General features: G+C 40.5%; 3 protein-coding genes across 5 annotated transcripts in view; all 3 read left to right on the plus strand.

Moving 5' to 3' along the window:
* The first annotated feature begins 27 nt into the window (after window positions 1-27).
* LOC103130511 (scavenger receptor cysteine-rich type 1 protein M160-like) overlaps window positions 28-22530 on the plus strand; it is a 28963-nt gene continuing 6460 nt past the window's right edge. The window contains exons 1-3 of one of the 2 annotated variants that reach the window (XM_007541927.2): window positions 28-580; window positions 9837-9928; window positions 10253-10809. In XM_007541927.2, the coding sequence (XP_007541989.2) occupies window positions 40-580; window positions 9837-9928; window positions 10253-10354 (735 nt within the window). In that variant the 5' untranslated portion in view covers window positions 28-39 and the 3' untranslated portion in view covers window positions 10355-10809. Of the gene's footprint in view, window positions 581-9836; window positions 9929-10252; window positions 10810-22530 lie in introns of those variants that run through there. The other variant, XM_016665961.1, reaches the window with a different exon arrangement.
* LOC107834495 (asialoglycoprotein receptor 2-like) lies at window positions 12868-14198 on the plus strand. The gene is made up of 2 exons (XM_016665964.1): window positions 12868-13045; window positions 13879-14198. The coding sequence occupies exons 1-2, from the start codon at window positions 12911-12913 to the stop codon at window positions 14188-14190; spliced, it is 447 nt and encodes a 148-aa protein (XP_016521450.1). The 5' UTR covers window positions 12868-12910; the 3' UTR covers window positions 14191-14198.
* On the plus strand, window positions 14953-16606 carry LOC103130502 (lectin-like). Of its 2 annotated transcripts, XM_016665963.1 has the most exons (3): window positions 14953-15283; window positions 15353-15447; window positions 16295-16606. In XM_016665963.1, the coding sequence occupies exons 1-3, from the start codon at window positions 14980-14982 to the stop codon at window positions 16406-16408; spliced, it is 513 nt and encodes a 170-aa protein (XP_016521449.1). In that variant the 5' UTR covers window positions 14953-14979; the 3' UTR covers window positions 16409-16606. The 2 variants fall into 2 exon arrangements, with proteins under 2 accessions (XP_016521449.1, XP_016521448.1); XM_016665962.1 differs by lacking the exon at window positions 16295-16606 and having other exon boundaries at window positions 15353-15610.

Here is a 22530-nt window from a genome sequence, read left to right on the forward strand (position 1 = left end):
CCCGTTTTCATGTCTCCAGTTTTCATGTCTCCAGTCTTCATGTCTCCAGTTTTCTTGTCTCCAGTCTTCATGTCTCCAGTTTTCATGTCTCCAGTCTTCATGTCTCCAGTCTTCATGTCTCCAGTCTTCATGTCTCCAGTTTTCATGTCTCCAGTCTTCATGTCTCCAGTCTTCATGTCTCCAGTTTTCATGTCTCCAGTTTTCATGTCTCCAGTTTTCATGTCTCCAGTTTTCGTGTCTCCAGTTTCTCCTCTGTGTCTCTCAGTCATTGACGCCCAGATCAGGTTAGTCGGGCCGTCTCGGTGTTCTGGGAGGGTGGAGGTCTACCATGATGAAGTCTGGGGGACGGTGTGTGATGACGGCTGGGACCTCAGCGACGCCGCAGTGGTCTGCAGGCAGCTGGGCTGCGGCCCCCCACAGCGCGCCCCCATAATGGCCTACTTTGGTGAAGGAACCGACCCGATCTGGCTGGACGACGTGGTCTGTGCAGGAACCGAGAACAGCTTGGCTGACTGTCTCCACAGAGGATTTGGAAGCCATAACTGTGGACATGCAGAAGACGCTGGCGCCATCTGTGAAGGTAAGACGACATGAATGACTGCAGATAAAAACTTCTGTGAAAACTGGATTCATGTCAGCATCAAACTCAGCAGGTCAGTTTGATTCATGAGATCAGGAGAGATTTACAAAGCTGCGCAGTTCACTCAGCATTTTTCAAACATTATTTGTTTTTCTTCCTGCAGTGAATTCAGTCTGAAAAAAAGACAAAAATGATCTCCTGACTTTAGTTTGGTTTATGTCTGATGCTCTGAATCTGGCAGAAACTTTACCTGCATTTATTTTCGGTGCGCTCGTTTCAACTGCAGCTCATATTCTGATAGACACTAGGGGGCAGCAGAGAGCGCCTCTTCAACATGTTAACAGCTAGTGATGGGCAAATGAAGCCTCATGAAGCAATGAAGCTTTCCAGCCCTTTGCTTTGCAAAAAGGTTCATCACTCACTAGTGACATCTGCTGGTGAAACTGTAACAGTCTTGTCACCCAGGTGGATCATACTTCCAAAAATTACTAAATGCAACATTGTCACAAAGTTTTCATCAAACTCATGTTTAGTAACAGGATAATCAATGAAACCATATTATGTCATATGTTTTAATTATTAAAATTATTTGTAGCCAATCTAATCCTGGTTTATGTTGAAGGTCTGAGGTTGTGTTGGGTTTTCTTTTATGTCATAGACAGATTTGACAATAAAGACATTTGATGTTTTAGTGTCTTGAGAGTGCAGTGTCTGTTGGTACGTTCACTTTTTCTTGGATTTCTAATTGGCTCTGATCCCTCATATTTGGCGACATGTTTAATTTTAGTTCTGCAACAAGTTTAAATCTGTTTCTGCTGTGCAAGACTGATATATCTTTGCTAATCAGACTACAAATAATAGGGGAACTTTGCAGAAGATGAGAAATTGGGAGGTGGAGGGTTAATTGTTATCTAAGAAGAATTTTATTGTGAGGATAATCTCAAAGTATTCTCAGATGTCAGATTTTCCTCTTGCTGGCTCCATTTCAGACAATCAAGTTTATTTGTGTAGCAGGTTTCAACAACAATGCAGTTCAAAGAGATTTTCATCATAAAATCACAAAAATATAGTTATAAAAAAAACAAAATCTACAATTGAGAAAACCAGTAACAAACATTTTGATGAGTGCCATCAATACACATCAACTATGTTGGTCAGTGTTGATTTTATTTGGCCACTGAAGACAAATATCCTCCTCTGATGCGACCAAATGGACAACAACCCATGAAGCAGCACGGCTCATCGTGCTTTTATTTTGAAAACTGACACGCAACATGAAGCAGTCACGTGATCCATGCAATGCGAGGCCTCGTTTGTTGCCAGTCACGTGGTTTTCAGCAAGACGACACAAGCCTCGAAGCGGGGCTTCATCGGACACGCCCCCTTTTTACTCAGTACAAGCCTGGTTCAGAAGGTCCATCACTATTAAAACAAGTAAAACACAGTAGCAACATGGCGGCAGCTGACAGTGTGGTGGTGTTATCACTCTTTATGGACCGAATCTTCGAGATGTTTGTCTTTTCAAACCGCCACCAGGAGGCGCTCTTGCTTGCCCGCCATGTTTTCTTCTAAAATGTTACTAATAACATTTTAGATGTAAAATTTCAGTGTGTGTGGTGTAGATCTGCTTCGCTGCTCTTCAGGTTGGAATGCTGACAGATAATGAAACCAGTTTCATTGGTCTGGACCAGCAGAAGCCCAGTTCAGACTGGCTGGTGTTAAGGAAGAAATATAAATGGGTTAACTTTGGAAAAAGTTTGGCTCTCTCTCTTCCTCTGGATCCCAGGTTCTCTCGGTGGGCCACGTGTGGCCACAAGGAAAACAACAATGCGTGTTGACGTCACAGAATTACAGAGTTTAATCCAATATAAGACAATGCATAAACTTACACCAGAAACTGCAGAACAACGGAGACATACATTCATTTACCTGACATAAATGGAAAGAAGAAGAAAAGCAAAGACGTGCAAAGACACCTTATGAGAATTGCAAGAGCAAATCTGATTTGTTACTTCTGTGTAGAAAGTTTTATCTTCTTATCTTTAATTTATTCAAATAAGGCGTATCTTTGCTCATCCAACCAGGAGCTCTCTGACCCTCTCTCAAGCCTAAAACCCCTGCCGTGTTTACGGCCTTTCACAGATGAGTGTGAAAAGCTACAACTTCTCCTGATTGTTTTCCCACAGACAAAAGGCAGTTCAAACGATCCTAGCAAACCATCTGCTGTAACTACAGGTAACATAAAGGTCAAAAAGCCAGAATACATTACTAAATTCAAAACCACAATTAGGCCATTTGAATCAAGACATGTTAAGTTTTAAAACTAGCTTATTTTAAATTTATTTTCTCAACAGTTCCCTCTTTTAATCTCTTAATAGAGATTACACTCTAAAATATAAATTTAAAATATGCTATGCTATCGTATAAGCCTAAATTCAGAAACACCATATTATAGCTGATAAATTACGCCCCTCTTTTTGCATGCAACCCTCTACATAACATTTGTTGTTAAAATGTTGGCATATTCATAGCACATAAAATCAGACAGCAAAATCATATAAAGTATTCAAATCCTAAAATAAATGTTCAAAATTATCCATGAAATAAATGAGCAAGTTAGATACAAATGATGTAAATGTTTAGTTTAGACCTTCCTGGATGTCTTAGTTAAACAACTTATTTTCAATCATATGAATAGAGATGCAACAATCCAACAATCACCTTCCCTGTTTTAAGAAACACTGTTTTATGTAAATTATTTGATAGGTAATATTAAGTTTGGTGTATTCAATTTATAAATTTTACTTTTCCATATCCAAATAGTTAACTCATATTTAATGAATTTTGATTTAACTTCAATAACCTCTTTTGCCAAGAAGTAAAGAGAGCTCCAAACTACAAATGTGCTTATTAGATCAATTCCATTCATTTCCCCCTGTTTCTATAACAGAACAAATGTTCTGTCATAGAAAACAATAAAAATCCCATACAACTCATTCAGATGAGACCTGCTGACACCGCTAACTTTAGCATCAAATAACACAGTTGGATGCAATTCAAACATGGTGTCCCAGATGCTGTTACAATCTGCACACCTCAATCGAAGAATTTAATGTTTGATTAAATTTATGAAATCAACACAGAACTTGGTGTCATTAGCACAGTAAGCTCTATAGACACTCATCAATACACTTTAACACCTTAATTTTAAATTCCATGTAAATTTAAACTTAGTTTTCACTGAATGGTAGCCCCTGTAATATGAGCCAAATAAAATTTAAATCGTCTTTGTAGTTGAAGCGTAGCCCACAATGCAATTCAGCTATGATTAAAAAAAGAATGTTATTGTAATTCCAATAGTCCATGCCCCAATTCTTTATCTGCTGAATCAGAAGGTGTCCAGAGTAGCAGTCATTCCTGCAGCGCAGAAACATCTGGATACAGTCCCTCTTTGATGAACTTTGGTCAGCCTTTCGTGGTCGACAGAGCAGGACGTAGAAACTAGCAGATCAGTCATCCTCTGAAACCCCCGTCTGGGTTTGGACAAAAGGCTTTGATCTTTGTGGTCCCGACTCCCTGTTGATTCCCAGCCGTAGAGGACTCTCACAGATAACTGCCTGAGTCCCTTTTGTTTTCAGCCAGGTGTGAAAAGCAACACTCAAAGCAGACATCTGTTGCCAGGTCCTGTGAGCAGCAGTTTGCCCCCACGCGACAACAGGAAAACACAGTCCTTCTTCACTGACCTTAGTAATCGTTCAACAGTTTTTGGCTTTCATAGAGCAGTCCAGCAGAAGATGGGCACAGTTCAGCATCGTCATGTCTTTGTTCAGCAGCAACAACAGCAGCCTGATGTGGTAATCAAGAAGATCCTTTCAAATCACACCGTCCCATGATCTCTGAGCTAGAAAGACCCTGCCCCAAAGATCACCATCAAGTCAGAAGGAAGAACTGCCAGAGAAAAAAATAATACAAAGTCAAAACTTATGTATGCCACATTTCGTTACTTTCACTATTATAATTAAAATTTTATTTTATCTTGTGATGCATCCTCCCGTGTGGCTCTAGATTTGTCATTGTTACAGCACAAACGACCAACTGCCTCAAATCCTGAACTGCAAAAGAATAAACATAGAAATGTGTTAAAACATTCCACCATCAGATGTGCCAGAATTAAGAAAATAATGACACTTACTGTTCAAAATCAATAAACGTAAATACCTCGATGACATTCCCTCTGCTTGTGCCAAATATCAACTACAAATTTTAAAATCACAACCTCACAAACTCATTAAAGAACTAGAACAAAATCCAGAATGTCCTAGTACTAACACTTATAAAAGTTGTGATTGAATTGCACTTTGTCAAATAATTATGAATTTCAATTGTTCTACTAAATACCAAACATCCTATCATTGTCCCACGTTTCAAGACAAAGTCCTATTGCAAAATTGCAGAAGTTATTCACATTTTATTTGAATTTCATAGCAGTTTTAACCAAAATTTTCCTCAAAATTCACAATTTACACCCAACTGTATATAATCAAAGTCAGCAGTGATGCAGAAATCTATCAAAAATTTTAAATGAAATAAAGATGACATAGATGTTGTTTTAAGCTGTTCTATTTTAGATGATCAAATCTAATTTAGTAGAAGCTTCTATATCACATACACCATATTTTAGTCAAGCAGGAAGGCAATATGACTCTACATTAAAGAAATCCATAATTCACTATTTTTGAATGAAAAACTTAATATTATTGATTAACTAGTTTACAATTAACCGTATCCAAAAATTTACCAGGAATTCGGGTCTACTTCTCCTTCTCCCCCTGTTGATATAATAAAATTATCATTTTGAAAACAATTTGGAATCTGTTACTGTTATATAATTTGCTGAAAAACTAAAATATTGTAACATGTTCCACCATTTCTCCAAATCACCCATCTAGTATTCAAAATAGACTGGGATGTTTTAAATTTCAAAGTTCTATCAGTAATCTCTTATCTTTATAATATCCCCCCTGTGTTTTTCTTATTTCAAAAAGAAAAACAATTTAGAGGTGGAAAACCAAAATAGGAGACTTTCCCCATTGTGCTAAAATTTCAACATGTCCAATCAGTTACCCATATGAAATATAAACCAATTTAATTCAGTTAGTAAGTGTTAGTAAAAAATAAAATAAAAAATAAAATACCACAGTGGACGAGACAGTCTCTCAATTACTAATTCATATCTGCTTTAAGTCGAGGCCGAAGTTGTGCCGCCTCTGTTGTGTGCATCAATCCTACGGCACAAGCAGATGACTCTGCTTCAAATCAGATTGTGATACCAAAATATGCAATCATCACCTTTAAAATTGTCTGTAAAGCAGTAGTAAAAGTAAATTTATGAAACAAAACCTGTACTATCCCTAAATAGTTTAAAATAAGAAAAAAATATCACAGCTACTCACTAAATGACGTCACAAAGCGCTTCCTAAAAACACATCAAAGGCCATCTGCAGACACATTCACTCTCATTCACACTCAAGCAGACTCATCAACACCTCATTGTAAGAAAGATACAGGATGTTACCCCAGATCAAACTGACCAAACAAAGTGAGGTGTGATCTGCCCCCAACGCTGCTGTGAGAGCAGGAACACGACCCCATTCTCAGTATTTGAAGGCATCTTTACAGTAGTTGACCTATAATGTAAGAAATATACTTTCCAATTCTCCTCGATGACATTGGGCAAACACATTAAGTAGCGTAATTCACCTACAGCAACTGAAAAGATCCCCATGTTCACCTGTAATTTGTTTGTCACACTCCATTGTGTGAAATAAAGAAATTTGTGAACCATAAAGTTAGAACTTCCCAATTTGTACTGATTCCATTTACCACATATCTCCCCAGTTCACAAACCAAAATTTGTCCTGTTGAAAGTCTTAAACACAATTATTATAACACCATGGTTGAAAGAAACATAATTATCCAGTAGTTCTAATATTCAGTTTTGAGTGAACCTATTTCAAAAACTCCATTTTATACACACAACCTTATTTCATGATAGCCCACTGTTATTAAATGGCTATCCAGTAACTAGACCCCCTGTAGGAAAACCCCAAAAACCATTAATGTGGTCATGTAATATGCAAAATGGGCTGCACACAAAGATCGTCCTACAAGAAACAAAGTCATTCATTAGCGTTTCAACATGTCCTACATTAACAGTGTAGAAAACACTGTCAAGGAGAAAAAAACATCATCCATATGTATCAGTGCCGCGTCCCCGTTCAGATTAGTGAGGGTGTTCCAACCAGTGTCAGGAAACCTAGGAATTGAAGTGATTGTAAACGTTACAGCATTATAAAAGGCAATGAGATCATTCCAGTGCTCCAGCCTGGAACTGATGCCACACATTTCTCCCGCTGAGAAAGTAGAAACATCTGTATTATGTACTTTTCATTTCAACATAAAACACAGTTTCAAAAGAAAGTCACATCAAAATCCAAGAAACCTGAAAGAGTGAGCTGCAAATGTCGGTGTTAACAGAACAACTTAAGAACTCCCAAAATGCAAATGGAGTGGTCACTCAGTCTCCTGCTGTGAAACAAAGGACTGCAAGATCTGTAAAAGGAATCTCTGTTCCACAGAAGCACAATTTAACAGAAAGTTAGTAATACCAGCAAAAACATTTGACAATATTTCATAAAATAATCTCATTAACCATCCACCAACACAAAAATCACAAGACAAACACATAACACGTAGTGAAACACAAATCACTTCTGCACAATCTCAACACAACTCAGACACAGAGACAAATATACAGCAGCGCGTGGTGGAACATATAACGGCGGAAGACAGACGCAGCGTCAGGTAACGGAAAAAAACAGAAGGAGAGGAAAAATTCAGAAGCCGGCTAAAAATGTCCACTGCAATGTAAGAAATTCCCATCAACTCCAAACCACAATCACTTTCAGAGCCGGGTTATGCTCTAGGGAAAACCCCAATTTCTGTGTACTTCAATCAATCCGCCCAGCGACACAATATATGCCCCAGCGGAGAAGGCGACACCCAGCCCAACCGAATTAGAATTTCGTGTGTCAGTCCTTTATACTAATGGCAACTCAAGTCAGAGTCCCAAAGAAGGGTGATTCAACCCGTTTCAGTTTTTTTTCACGAGTGATGCAACTCGATCCAATTAACCCGTTTAATTATAAGTCCGGCGGGAATGAGCTTAGAATTCCCTGACTGATGCAAGCCAAAACTACCCAGAATACACAATATTAATCCGAATAAATTTGTAAATTTACAGGCTCAGTAACATTCCTGAAGGCCACAAATCAAAGCCTAGCTTTCGACAGAGACTTCGCTTGATCTCTGCTTGAGCCCTGTAGTGTGTATTCATCAAAAAACGTTAACTATGAGCTCTTTTCGGGGGGAATTTTAGGACATCGCGGAGAGTACCATAACTTCTGTGACGTCACACAGCAAAGAGAGAGAATGCACCAGAGCCAAACGAAACGGCGCTGCAGGCAATCAAAAAGTGACAAAACACCACCTCACCATACCGCAGCATCAGGCCGAGACGAATCAACAAGGTCCCCACAGCCGTCCGCCAAGAGTTCGGAACCGGCAACGAGCCCCCAAATGTTAAGGAAGAATAACTTATGTGATTAAATTTAGGACAAAATCTGGCTCTCTTTCTTCCTGTTTAGATCCCGGGTCCTCTGAACCCGCGTGTGGGACAAAAATACAACAATGCGTGATGACGTCACAGAATTTAATCCAAATCGGAACAAAGTGTAAGATACAACAGAAAATTAGACATACATTCGTTACCTGAGGCAAGAGATAGGGACAGCAAAGACGTCTTTGGAGAATTGCAAGAGCAAATCTGATTTGTTACTTCTGTGTAGAAAGTTTTATCTTCTTTTCTTTAATTTATTCAAATAAGGCGTATCTTTGCTCATCCTACCAGGAGCTCTCTGACCCTCTCTCAAGCCAGAAACCCCTGCCGTGTTTACGGCCTTTCACAGATGAGTGTGAAAAGCTGGAACTTCTCCTGATTGTTTTCCCACAGACAAAAGGCAGTTCAAACGATCCTAGCAAACCATCTGCTGTAACTACAGGTAGCATAAAGGTCAAAGAGCCAGAATACATTACTAAATTCAAAACCACAATTAGGCCATTTGAATCAAGACATGTTAAGTTTTAAAACTAGCTTATTTTAAATTTATTTTCTCAACACTGGTCCACCCCGGTGTTCTGGGAGGGTGGAGGTCTACCATGATGAAGTCTGGGGGACGGTGTGTGATGACGGCTGGGTCCTCAGGTGGTCTGCAGGCGGCTGGGCTGCAGCCTCGGCCCACTTAGACCAGGGAACCGGGGAGATCAGGAAGGGAAGTCAGCCTCTCTGAATGCTCCAACCAGGACTGGCGCCATCTGTGGTAGGAAACGCCACATTACAGCCAAACAGATTTAGACTGACTTCTGTTTATTGATTTCAGTTCAGCTGTAAAGAAGTGAATGTTTGGTGTGTCGTTCAGCTGGAGCCCAGATCCGATTGACCGGTCCAACCCGGTGCTCCGGGCGGGTCGAGGTTCTGTTCAACGGCACCTGGGGGCCGGTGTGAGCGTAGCTTCCAGCTCCGGGTCCGTACTGGGCCCCACCTGAAGCTTCATAGGCCCGGTTACGGCCCAGCTCCCTCCAGAAAACCGCGGCGTCGCTCAGGTCCCAGCCGTCATCACACACCGTCCCCCAGGCTGGCTGTGGCAGACCTCAACCCGTCCAGAACACCGGCCCGGACCCGCCAGTCTGACCGGGACGCCTGTTGGACGAAACGTTTCTCTGAGTCCGGAACCAAACAGCCGTTTCCACACCGGGACTGACCCGCCTGGTGGAGACCGGCTTACCGCAGACCACCGCAGCGGTTCGCCCCAAACCCGCTGTGGCCGTACAAAGTCCGCTCCACTTCGGTTCCGGAGCAGCTCATGTTAGCTAACCAGACCGGGCCGGTTCCTTCCCCAAGACTTGCGGCCTGAGCGGCCCGCAGCCCAGCCGCCGTCACACAACGGGTTTGGGCTGCAGAACTGCGTCCATGATGAGGACGATCTGTGACGGTACCGGCCGCCTGAAGCGGGTCAACCTCTGGCTTACATGAACCGAGCTTATCAGAACCAACCGGCATGTAGGTCCAAGTTATCAGGGTCAGGCATCATGAGGCTCTGAGGTCATTATTGGTTGTCGGTTTTGTTCAAATCTTTAGGAATTTTTCGGAAGGTGGTGAGACTGAAGGTTCTGCAGGATTCCTCTCTGGACCTGAGCGACCCGGCGGTGCTGGACGGGTTTCTGAACCAGGTAAACCCTGAGGAGACGATCCGTCTTTAGTTATTAACGGATCTCGGCTCCAGAACATCATGTCAGAGTTTATTTCATGTTTCCTCCAGAACTGATGCAGATTTTATGAGAAATTATGAAAATAACGTTTCAGATGTTCCAGCTTTAACTTCTCCTCCTGTTCAGGTTCTTTGCTCTTTTTGTCTCGGTTCTGTTTCATGTTCATCAGCTGAGTGATTTTCTAACTCTTCGGCTGCTCCCAGGAAAACATGCACATTTAGTTTCCTGAACACTGATGTGTCCGATGATGAACAAACTAAACTTTAGTTTATTTTATTGTTTCAGCTGAAACAGAATCTGCAGGATCAGGAGCTGGACGGAAACGTCAAACTGAGCTGGATGACTTTAGACGGAAAAATCTTCAAAAAGGACGAAGGACAAAACTGAAGAGCAGAATAAAGTCTCAGTTCGTTTCCTGTGTGATTTGTTTATAATAGCATAGAGGAGAGAATAAAAGTTCCTCCCAACCTGAACTTCACATGAAAACAATATTAAAACATAAAATAATCAAATATTGAATGTTTTAAGAGTGAAGCTCTGAAATGTAATGATTAAGATCCAATTGAAGGCTGTAAACCAATGAATGAGTCCCACACAACATGGCGCTGTGACGTCGCCCCCCGGTGGCTATGAGCAGGAACAGCAGGTTGACTTCTTCCTCTAAATCTTCTCCCTGCAACGCAAACATCAAACTGGGGTTTATATTACAATAAAAAGTAATTATTTACCATTTAAGCAATATTGAGAATGCCACAAAGAACAGGCGAAGAGGAGTTCCAGGAGAAGATCAGTCCGTTTGGGTTTGAATATATTTCAATAAACTAATGATGACATCTCCTGGTTCTGTTTGCATTAAGACCCGGTTCTGATCCATCTGAACACCAAGCAGGCTCTTAATATTCTGATGATTATGGGATCATAAACATAACGGACATTTTATCACTTCATTACTTTAAGTTCAGTTATTTCCTGTTACATGATGCCGACCTGAGGAAACTGGTTCAGATTCATAAGCAGTAATTTATCACGAAGGTTATTAATAACATGTAAACAGTTTCCATAAACATTTGCATGTTTCCATGGAAACGAACTGAGCTCTGATCTTCATCACTACAGTTTAACGTTTTCACCTGGAAAATGAATTATGATTTTAGATTCACTGAAATATTTTCCATGAAAAAATGTTTATGAAATAAAAAATTGTTTCAAAACGTTTTTATTGGGATGAATTTAATGTGTTTAAATGAAAGTTGATTCATTTTTTAAAGGGACAGTTTCATGTAAAATCAGCAGTTTTGATCTTTACATATTTTAATGATATTTAATAAAAATCAAGCCTGCAGTTTTGCTTTGATCCTTTCATGTTTCAGAAATAATTTCATTTCCATGGCAACCATTCAGCTGTAAATGCCTGGGTGGACTTAGCCCCGCCTTCCAGCCACAGCTCCTCCCCCACTCAGCTCCTTCAGACTAGCCAGCAGCAATTAGCATCAGCTGAGCTCCTGACAGGAGCTGCTGCTCAGAGCAACGCTGGTAAAAACGTTAAAGGGTTAATTGAGGAGCCATGTTGGGGTGACTTTCTGGAGGCGGAGCTCCAGAAACAGCAGGAGCTTCTTAAAGAGACAGAGGCCCAATTTCAAGGCGTTAATTCAGGAAGTTTCTTTTCAAGTTAATTTTAATATTTATAGCATTTTTATAACAACTAAAGGTAACATAGGTGCTGAATTAAGCTGTAAAATGTGATCATGTGACTACGTCTCCTCCAGATCCTCCATCCTGTCCTCGGCAAACACCGGATCTCATTTTAATATGAATGAATCGGCAGCGACTCGGGTTCCTCCTCAGGTTTGAATATAATTTGTTTAGCTTGCTAAGTGACGAGGATTGTGGTGATTTTTAATCTCCAAAAGGAAAAACATTTTGTGTGAGGCTTTGGTTTCCTCTGACTGAAACCCAATAAGAGTTTTAACTTCCAAGAAATACCAAAAGGCTTTTATGTGACTTATTATGATTATCTGATTGAACTTTGTGTATTTATAACCAAACCATAAAGTTACAACGTTTATCCTCCGCCTGTTGTTCTGCTTTGCATCTCCAGGATGATTTGAGCTGAAAACAGAGCAGAAGATCATAAATGCAGATTCATGTTTGATTATTCAGATTCAGGAAGTTCAGCTTTAAAAAACATCAGCCTGAGAAAATCACAGCTTCAGACTAACATCTGAGTTTAAACCAGGACTAAAGCTGAATAACAGAATCTGATGTTTCTGTTTTCACGTCGATTCTCCCTCAGCGCTGCTTTAACTCCCTGACCGTTTTATGTTTCTGCAGCAGAAATAAAAACCAGAACCTTCTGAAGAATTCAGAAGAATCCTCAAGCAGTTTGTTTCTCTAACAGATCATTTTGGGGATTTTTATTTTAACAGACTTTAATATAAATTTTGCAACTGAATAAAATCTGGTTAATAAGAGGTCAAAGTTCAGACTGTTTCTGTAGACACTGAACAAACGAAGTTTTTTCTGTGGAGTTTTATACCCGTTTATTTTCACTTAAAGCAACAGCAGGACTTTAACAGAGATCCGGAGGAAGAGGAGAAACCTTCGCTGTGACCTTTTCTGACCTTCTTCATGGAAATGCAGCTGATTTGAATGGTTTTGACTTGCCAATAATTCAGGATGTTTGAGCCGAGAGGCAGAGAGTTTCTGATGGAAGCAGAGACCAGATGAGGAAGGATGGAGGCGCTCCTCTTCATCACCGCTGCAGCAGGCAAGTTTCACTCAGAAATATTCATTTGATTTGTATTTTAATGAGTTTTTCTGTTGTTATGATTTGGAAACGTTTGAAAAGTTTTTGTTTCGGTGAAGAGGATTAATCTCTGCCTGCGTCTCTCAGGCGTCGTTTCTTCTCCTTCGTCTCATGAATATCGTTTCGTTTATGAGCCGATGACCTGGGCCGACGCTCAGCGTTACTGCAGGAGGATGAACTCAGACCTGGCTACCATAGCAACCATGGAGGACATGAAGACACTGAACAAGATGGCGGTCATGAACAACATGGTCTACACTTCTTACAGCTACGTATGACGGCTTTCACTTCCTCTAAAGTCACAGCAGAAACAGGAAGCAGATCATGGAGAAAATATCCAAAAACACCTTCAACGTTACTGCAGAGAAATACAGACGGGAGCTACAAACCACAGGGAGCCAGAGCAGAACAAAAACCATCAAACCGAGAAAAATCCAACAGAGAAGAAACAGAAAATAACAGAGAAAAGACAGGAGGAACACTGAGACGGAGAAAAGTTTAAATACTGAACAAAAAGCTGAACTGATGAACTGAGAGGACAGAGAGAGAGAAAGGACAGGGGGGCGAGCGAGAGGACAGAGAGAGAGAGGACAGGGGGTGAGCGAGAGGACAGAGAGAGAGAGAGGACAGGGGAGGAGAGAGAGGACAGAGAGAGAGAGGACAGGGGAGGAGAGAGAGAGGACAGAGAGAGAGAGGACAGAGAGAGAGAGGACAGAGAGAGAGAGGACAGAGAGAGAGAGGACAGAGAGAGAGAGGACAGGGGGACAGGAAATGATCTGTTAAAGAATAACTAGAGTTAATTAAACTAGAGTAAGAAGGAATAAGAAATAAACATAAACAAGAATAAAGAACTGAACTAAAGTAAAACTAGACTGGTGTAATCAAAGAAAGACTAAAGAGCACAGAAAAATGAAATGATCAAAACTCCAAAAACATTACAACATGATCACCTTTAATTTATTGGAAAAGTTGCAAAAAATAAAAAAGAAGAAAGAAAAATGAAAACCATGAGACGATTCTCAGTTTTGATTTTTATTCATAGAATCTCAAAGAAATCAAAGAGCCGGTTCTCTCTGCGTGAATCAGAACGTTCCTGTTGTTTCAGAGAGCCTGGATCGGACTGTATGACGACGTGGACAGCTGGCGCTGGTCCCTGTCGGACTCTGGGTTCTACAGAACCGGGGAGGATTCGTTCAGGAAGTGGCAGAGCGGAGAGCCGAACAACTGGATGAGCACCGAGCGCTGCGGCATGGTGACCGGGGAAGGCCTGTGGCAGGACGGGCCGTGTTCCTCCGCCCGGCGGCCCGTCTGCGCCAACATCACCGGTACGACCCGCGACACGTTTCAGACTAAAATATGGACATTTCTGAGATACAAAGGTCAAACATTTCTCTTGGGAAAAAAAAACAAACTTTGAGGATAATCTAAAAAAAAAAATCCTTGAAAAAACTTATAAATGTCCAAACTTGATAGGTTGAAAAATTGTAAGAAAGATACTCAGAAAATTTGAGATTCATTTCAGAAATTTTCTAGAAAAAACGCAGAAATTTCCAGATTTATAAGTTGAAAATTTGCAAGACAAAAAATGTTGAGATTAACATTTTTTGGCTCTAGCGGCTTTTATCTGATAGTGAATCAAAGTAATGAGGGGAACATGAGGCAGACGTCACCAGGCCGGGACTCGAACCTGTGACGTCCACGTGAGGGCTGGGCTTTAACCCTTTCCATGTTTTATTAAAAAATATGCGGACATTTTATGAACTTGAAAAGTAAAAAAAAAAAAATTCAAGCACAAACTAAGAAATTTTTAGATAAATGTCAAACATTTTTCTAGACAAAACTTGGATATTTTCTGAACTCATAATGTTGAAAATATTAAACTTTTAGAGTCTCAAAAGTAAAAAAAAATTTACTACTTTTCAAGATCAAAAATTTCCAAACTTTTCATAGAAATTTTCTGAGATTAATCTAAAAATTTCTGAGTTTTCTTGCTAAGTTTTAAACTTTTTGAGCTCAAAAATTTTTTTGCTATAAAATATGTGAAATAAATCTACAAAAAAAATATTTTTTGTCGCAAATTTTCATGTCATCAGGTTCAGAAATTTCCACAGGTTTTTTTCTGTCTCCCAGCCGTCAGACTTGAGTTTTTGTGTTTCTGGTTCTGCTTTCAGGGCCCGGTGTGAGTTTCGTTCTGGTCCAGTCTGAGATGAACTGGACGGAGGCCCAGAGCTTCTGCAGGAAGCAGTACTCGGACTTGGCCAGCATCAGGAACGAGTCCGAGAACCAGCAGGTCCAGCAGCTGGTGCCGGCAGGAACCAAAGTCTGGACCGGACTGTACCGAGACGGCTGGAAGTGGTCGGCTGGGAGCCGCTTCTCCTTCAGCTACTGGAAGAGCACCGAGCCCAACAACAACAACGGGAATGAGAAGTGTGTGTTGGCGACGTTTGACGCTCTGGGGAAATGGGAGGACTGGCGGTGTGACGTAGAGAAAGCCTTCATCTGCTCCAGCAGTGAGTCTTCCTCAGCCTCTTCCTCCTGATCTTTCTGCCTGCCGCTCATCAACCATTTTGCTGTCAAAGCTGTTGTTTTTCAGAAGGTTGTGTCTGTGAAGCTGGAGAAAACCTCCGGCCTGGATCTGAACTCTGCAGCAGTCATGGAAGAGCTGCTGAGTCAGGTACGTGGATCTCACTTCCTACCAGCAGGTGGAGCTGCAGCGCCAACAAAACGGGTTCAAAATGTTGTTTTCTTCTTCATTTCCACCAGCAGTAACTTCCGGTTACTGATCATGTGACTCATGATGCTAAACAAGTATTTCTATTGAAATACACTAATTTCAATATGGCTGAAAAATGACAACAAAAACTTTATTAAATTTCCATGTTCCCATTAAAGCTGCAGTAACTTTTATAAAATGTTTATTCGTTAAATCTGTCAGCATGTTGTAACAGTTTGTTCTGTGAATAGATCAACCTCCTCTCTGAGCTGCTACTGTCTGAAGAAATGCACCAAAACCAACCAATCAGAGCCAGAAGGAGGGGCTTAGCGCTGTTAATCAATCTCATGTACTCACTGCTAAATGTGCTAATGGCGGAGAAACAACTTACTGTTACAGGAAAACCATTTATCTGCTGTCATTGGCTATGCTAACTAGCCTTAGCATTCATGACAAGCTATGCTAGCTGCAGAGAAGCAGAGACCAAGAAAGGGAAAGCAGGAACAGAAGGTGATTGACAGCAGTAAGCCCCGCCTCCTGGCTCTGATTGGTTGTTTGTACTTAATAATGGGAGAAAACAGAGGAGATTGATTTTTTTTACAGATTATGTCTCATAACAAACAGTGAGGACATTCTGCAGCTTTAAGTGTGTTTGTTTTCATAACTCTAATTTGTGCTGGTGAATAGAAACGCAGCTGATGGTCCAGCTGAGAGTTTTCCAGATTATTTCCATCAGTCAGAGGTTTTCCTCCTGCAGAAAGAGCCTGAACATGAATCTGCATAAATGTGATCATTCTTCCTCTTCCAGCTGCTGCTGAAGCTGAAACAAGGACTGCATGCAGACGTGGAGCTGAGCTGGAGGAAACAGTCGGACGGAAACGTTTTCCACAAACTGAAGGAGAAAAATCCAACGTCAGTCTGAGAGAAGAAGATCTGCTGCTTTCTTTATGAAGTTAATAATCTGATTATATAATGTTCAGGCATTCAGCAGTTATATTTATTACGTTCCTGTAGAATTAATAAAACGTTCATTCAGGCATTAAAACAAAGGTATTTAGTTCCTAGATATTGGTTTGTTGTATTTATGATTAATTTTACTCCTAATGTATGAAAAGCAATAAAGACAATAAACATGTGCCTCTGATTCAGAAAAAAAAATCCTAAAATCATGAAAATATTTTTTCAAATAATAAAAATGAAGCTGAGTAAAAAAAGGCTCTGATTGGCCAGCCTCGGTCTGATGTCATTCATCTCATTTCTGATCTCTAAGGGTTTTTTAATGTTTCACTTTAATTTAGTTTGTTAAATGAAACAAACATTGGCCTTCATTAAACATTAGATCTTTTTCGGGAAAATAATTTAATTAATTGATCTTATTTTATGACTCATTGATGTAAAAAATGTTCCTGGACGTCTGAATATCTGGTTGCAGGTAAAAGTCGTGTTTCCAAATAACTACAGACCTCAAACACAACGCAAACTTTTTCAGTGACTTTATGAACCTTCTGTCTGTGATATGCATGGCTGAGTCCATCATGGTGTTTAGTTTAGTTTTACAGCTTCCTGACGCCTGGTGTTGACTCATTTCATCCAGAACCGCTCTGGTCTGGTCTCACTCAGAGAGTTTAAACCTGACAAACGGATGGTATAAATGAGTCTCCAGAATTCGACCATGAAATCTTTTATTCTGGGGGAGAAGAGTAAAAAAACAAACCAATCTCCTCTTCAACTTTCCCTGCACTCCAGCCTAAATGTAAGAATAAAACAATGTTCAACCGAACTGCTGGCTTAGCACCGGTTGTTCGCGTCAAAATAAAAAAAAAAGAAAATTATAATAAAGCTGATTATAAAACCCACAATGATGCTCAAAACTGCAAAATAACACATTAACAAACAACAATAATCATCATATGGTAAAACTTCAACATAACCAACAACATCCGTACAGAAAACAAACGTATATCGCAGCAGCGAACTTTCCTCTGACTTACAGGCAGAACAAGCTGAGGGCTGGACGGAGCTACGGAAGCCCAGGAGACGCAAACGAGGCAGAGTGCAGAAAGGCGACCCCCGCAGGCAAAAACAACAAATAAAAATAACTGAAGATAAAATTCACAAATTCTCAAGGCTATTGCTTTAGTTTAAGTCCACGTGCAGCTGTTGTTTCATGGAAAACAACGAAACAGCAGACGGTTTCATTGTCAACATGTGAGGCTGAGTATGTAGCATCAGCAGCTACCATCCAAGAAGCGCTCTATCTATCTCAGGACATGGACCACAGTTTTGAGCAAACTGCAAAGGTGTTTGAGGATAACCAAGGGACAATACGCCTGGCAAAGAACCCTGTGAATCGCCAGAGGAGCAAGCATGTGGACATTAAATACCACTTAAGGTCCAATGTTTTGCAGGGTAAAATTGTTTCGGCCTGCTGTCCGACAGAAAATATGGATGTGTTCACAAAATCTGTCACAAGAGCCAAGATTAAAAAAATTTGTTCTTATATGTTTGGAAAATAGTGTTATGGCTAGAATGTGTGGCATCATCAAGTGGGGGTGTTGAATACGATGCTTGTCACTATTTGTATTGGCACTATTTTGTGAAGCGGAAGGTTACGCGCTTATAAAGACAATAAAGGCGGAGCCTCCTTGCTTCTTTTCGTCCTGTTTTTTGGGCCAGAGCGGGGGGGCTTGTGTCTCCGTTTTATTTTTATTGTGTCCTGTCTCCTATTTATTTTCATAAGTAAGTTGATACTTCTGCAAAGATGCATTCACGAGGTACAGATTCTGCAATGACGAAGAGTCCAGAGACTCCCGTGGAAATGATAGGAGATCCGCTGCAGAAGTACAACACTGTCCACCGGATTGTGATGAAACAGTAAGTATGCTACCCACTATGAAAAAATATTATTTAAACGGTATAAAAATATTAATGACTTTTTCTACATTTAATTTGAAACAGTGGATGTGTTGAACGTCGAAGTGTCATCAGTTATTTGCTTTGAACACATTTGCTAGTTGTAATTAGCTGCGCCATTCGGCGGCTTCAGATGTCAGCATATTTGAACTTAACTAGTCTGTGAGTTAGTGAACGTTTATTTTGTGTGTGTACTTTTAATTTGACCCTAAAGAACTTAAAGAGCTGGAAGCCTGTATGTAGTGGAAAAACATGAAATGTGATTTAGACGGTAGACGTTCAGGGCTGGTGCTGGTGGACCGAGCACTGCTCATTAAATAAAATTTAACAGCATTGATAATCTTAATAAATAAGTGTTACATTTATGTATCTGTAGTCTGTTTTAAAATATTAGTGTTTATGGGGCCCCTGAAGCTCTTGGTTAAATAGTATTTTATTTCTTAACAGAACCTGAGGCTCTCGGGCCTCAAAGAGCAAGAAGGAGAAAACAACTTTTCTCAAGAATCTTACCACAATGGGAAGAAAGGAAGAGGGACGACCAAATCAAATCANTTGTGATGAAACAGTAAGTATGCTACCCACTATGAAGAAATATTATTGAAACGGTATAAAAATATTAATGACTTTTTCTACATTTAATTTGAAACGGTGGATGTGTTGAACGTCGAAGTATCATCAGTTATTTGCTTTGAACACATTTGCTAGTTGTAGTTAGCTGCGCTATTCGGCGGGCTTCAAATGTCAGCATATTTGAACTTAACTAGTCTGTGAGTTGGTGAACGTTTATTTTGTGTGTGTACTTTTAATTTGACCCTAAAGAACCTAAAGAGCTGGAAGCCTGTATGTAGTGGAAAAACATGAAATGTGATTTAGACGGGAGACGTTCAGGGCTGGTGCTGGTGGACCGAGCACTGCTAATTGAATAAAATTTAACAGCATCGATAATCTCAATAAATAAGTGTTACATTTATGTATCTGTGGTCTGTTTTAAAATATTAGTGTTTATGGGGCCCCTGAAGCTCTTGGTTAAATAATATTTTATTTCTTAACAGAACCTGAGGCTCTCAGGCCTCAAAGAGCAAGAAGGAGAAAACAACTTCTCTCAAGAATCTTACCACAATGGGAAGAAAGGAAGGAAGAGGGGCGACCCGTCAGGTCATCCTGCAGTTCACTAGGAGGCGCCATCGAGACACAGTCTGGAAAGTGACGAAGGATTAAGTGGTATGCAAAGAACAAGGTCTGCGTTTTGCTCAAGATTTTACTAAGGAAGACTGGCTGGCAAGGAAAACACTGAATTAAAACTTATTTTCTCTCAGATAATCAGTAAAAATCATCAGAAATGAATGGAGTGTTATTCTGACTCTTTTCTGCAGCGCCCCCTGCTGTGGCAGAGTGAAAACTGCATGTTCATTTCTGAGAAGATCCCTATTTAACAATAAATGTTCAAATAATCTACACTCTTTATAGACGTTGGTAAAAATAAGATGAGTTAAATGGTTTCGATTTTCATTTGTGGTTGGTGTCTCCAGCTGACAAATCAGATGTTTGATGTGGTTTGGATTCTGTTTTCTGTTTTAATATAAATCTGTCAGAAATAACTTCCTGTTAGTCTGGCTGTGAAGATGATGATCAAAAACTTTCTGACGGGTTCTGTCTCCCATCTTGCCACCTCAGCTACAATCATTGTGATTTTTACTCACAATGTTTTATTTGAGAGAGAAGTGTCCTGCACCTGCAGGCATCAGACTTGTGGCTGCAGGATCTACATCACTCTTCCAGTTTTTACCATCATGTTTTTGTTACTTTGGATGAACAAAGTCTTCATCGGTTCCTGCAGGATGTGCAGCTGCTTCACGTTGTGTCCGCTGACGTGTGCCTGTAAATGTAGAGGAAAATGTGTTCGTGTGGTTGTTCTTCAGACTGTGAAGGTTTTCCTGATCGCTCTGCTGTGGGTCGTCTCTGTGTTGCTGGATGGAGATTGGTCTGTCAGAACGGCCTGTCTGGACCGCAGGCTCTGATTCCCTGCAAGGCAAACAGAACCATAGAGGAGCAAATCATCATCGATAAACTGAAAAACAAGTCAAAGGTGAGCGCTGTCATGATTACTTATGAACATAAATGACTTTTTATTATTTAGATGGATTAAATTGTGTGTTCCTGGTAGGGGTTGCACCAATTAGTCGACTCGTCGATTCTTTTCTCTGCACTGAGTTTTTTCTGGGCCAGTCGACTAGTCGCAATTACATGACTAAACAGATTTTTCCCAGAAAATGAAAGAAGGTGGACTAGGTGAGTTCGTCAGAAAGCTCAAATTGTATAAAAATGTAANAAACCGATGGTTACTTCTTAGACTGCCTGGGTTAGCATTAGCATTAGCGTTAGGTGTAGCATTAGCATTAGCTTCAGTTTTAAGGTTAAGGTTACAACCCTGGGAGTCTCTCTAGTGGTTTCTTACATTTTGTCGTGAAAACTGGCATAAGGTGGTGAGATCTCTCCAGGTACATGCAGAAAACGGAGCATAAAGGCCTGAGAAATAACAGTAATGTTGCATCTTGATTTAATGATGATTAAAAGATGAATGAAAATACATACATATGTAATGGTTGGAATAATCAGTAATGCACATTTGAAATGTGTATTCTGTATTCGTGATCTGAATGACAGTAACAATTTGATTGTTGTATGATGATTATTGATGATTAGAGACAGTAACAGCTTGAGTTACAGAACAAATAAATAATGAAGAATCATACTGAGAGTTATAAGTTGATATAATGATAAATTGTTTATGTTTTGTAATTACAGAATTATGTTTGATAATGTATTAATGAAATGTGATGACTGAAGATTTGAGATCGTGAGAAATGAAGGCAGGTTCTGTTCTCGAACTGTGTCGCAATTAGGCGGGCGCTTGGGAGGCTCAAAAAGGAAGTAAGTTACCAGATGGCCAGTGGAAAAAGGGAAGTACCGAACAGAGTTGCTGCAATGAGTCACGAAAGAGATGATGGTTGGGAAAGGTTGGGGCTTTCCACAGACTCATCGGAATGTTCCAGAAGTCACGTAGACCTCTCCCATACACAACCATGGGCTGAGAGGGTATAAAAAGCAGCAGTTGAGGGAGGAAACTGTTCTTTGTCTGCAGCGCTGAAGGAGAGCCAACAAGAGGACGCAGATCGAAGATCAGCAGAGGACCGCGCCCTGGAACCAAGGGGAAGCTGAGACTTCGCGCTGCTAAGAAGGGACAAGACCCGTCTGCCCCCTGCCCTGGTTCCTGATTCGACCAACCCCTCTGCCTCAACCCAACGATCTCTACCCGACTGCAGCAGACTTGGAGAAAAGACAAAGGTCACTGATTGATGAAGATTCTGTGCGTTTGAAGGACAACGGACAGTTCTGCTTTGCTATTCTGAAAGGGGACTTTGCCACGTCAGGACAAGGACTCTAACCAAGGACATTTGAAGATTCCTGCTGCCGGGATCAATTGCCATCTGGGTGTGAGTTGAACTGCCCCCCCAAGAGCCTCGCTTAGTTAAACTAGTGACACAGGATAGGGATAGAAATGGAAATAGGTTTTAATTGATTTAGGTTGAATTTATTATCTGGTTGCAAATCTGTAATCTCTGAAAGTTGATCCGCTTGTCATTTACCCCTGCTAAAGCTTGCTTAATAAATTACATATTAAAAATTCCAATGAAATTTGTGGACATTGAGATTAATTGAGTCATTTGATCATTGTAGTTTCCCCTGATTACAGTAAAATTAGCTTACATGATTCTAGAGATGTGGTGGCTTCGTACTTTCCTTTGGTGGCTGTTTCTCAACTGAAAAGGGTCATAACTTCTGGAACTGAAGGTAGTTAGAGCTAGAAGAGTTTTCTCCGCCGCCAGTTTAAACAGAATATCTCCTATAAACCTAATTCTAGGGTAAGACCCGGGTTTCAGGGATTTTCCGGACCCGTTAGATAGAGAACTGGTCAGTAGTCAGTCGAGCCATTGGTGAGATAAGGGCGGGGCTGGCTATTGCGTAATAACGAACAATTTTGTTTGGTCTTTTCTGGCCACATGTCCTAGTTAAAGCCTGAACTAAGACATGGCTCTCTTGGCATAGGTCATTCATGTGATCCTGAAGGCT

Source organism: Poecilia formosa, unplaced genomic scaffold, assembly GCF_000485575.1.
Source record: "Poecilia formosa unplaced genomic scaffold, Poecilia_formosa-5.1.2 Scaffold642, whole genome shotgun sequence".
Lineage (NCBI taxonomy): Eukaryota > Metazoa > Chordata > Actinopteri > Cyprinodontiformes > Poeciliidae > Poecilia > Poecilia formosa.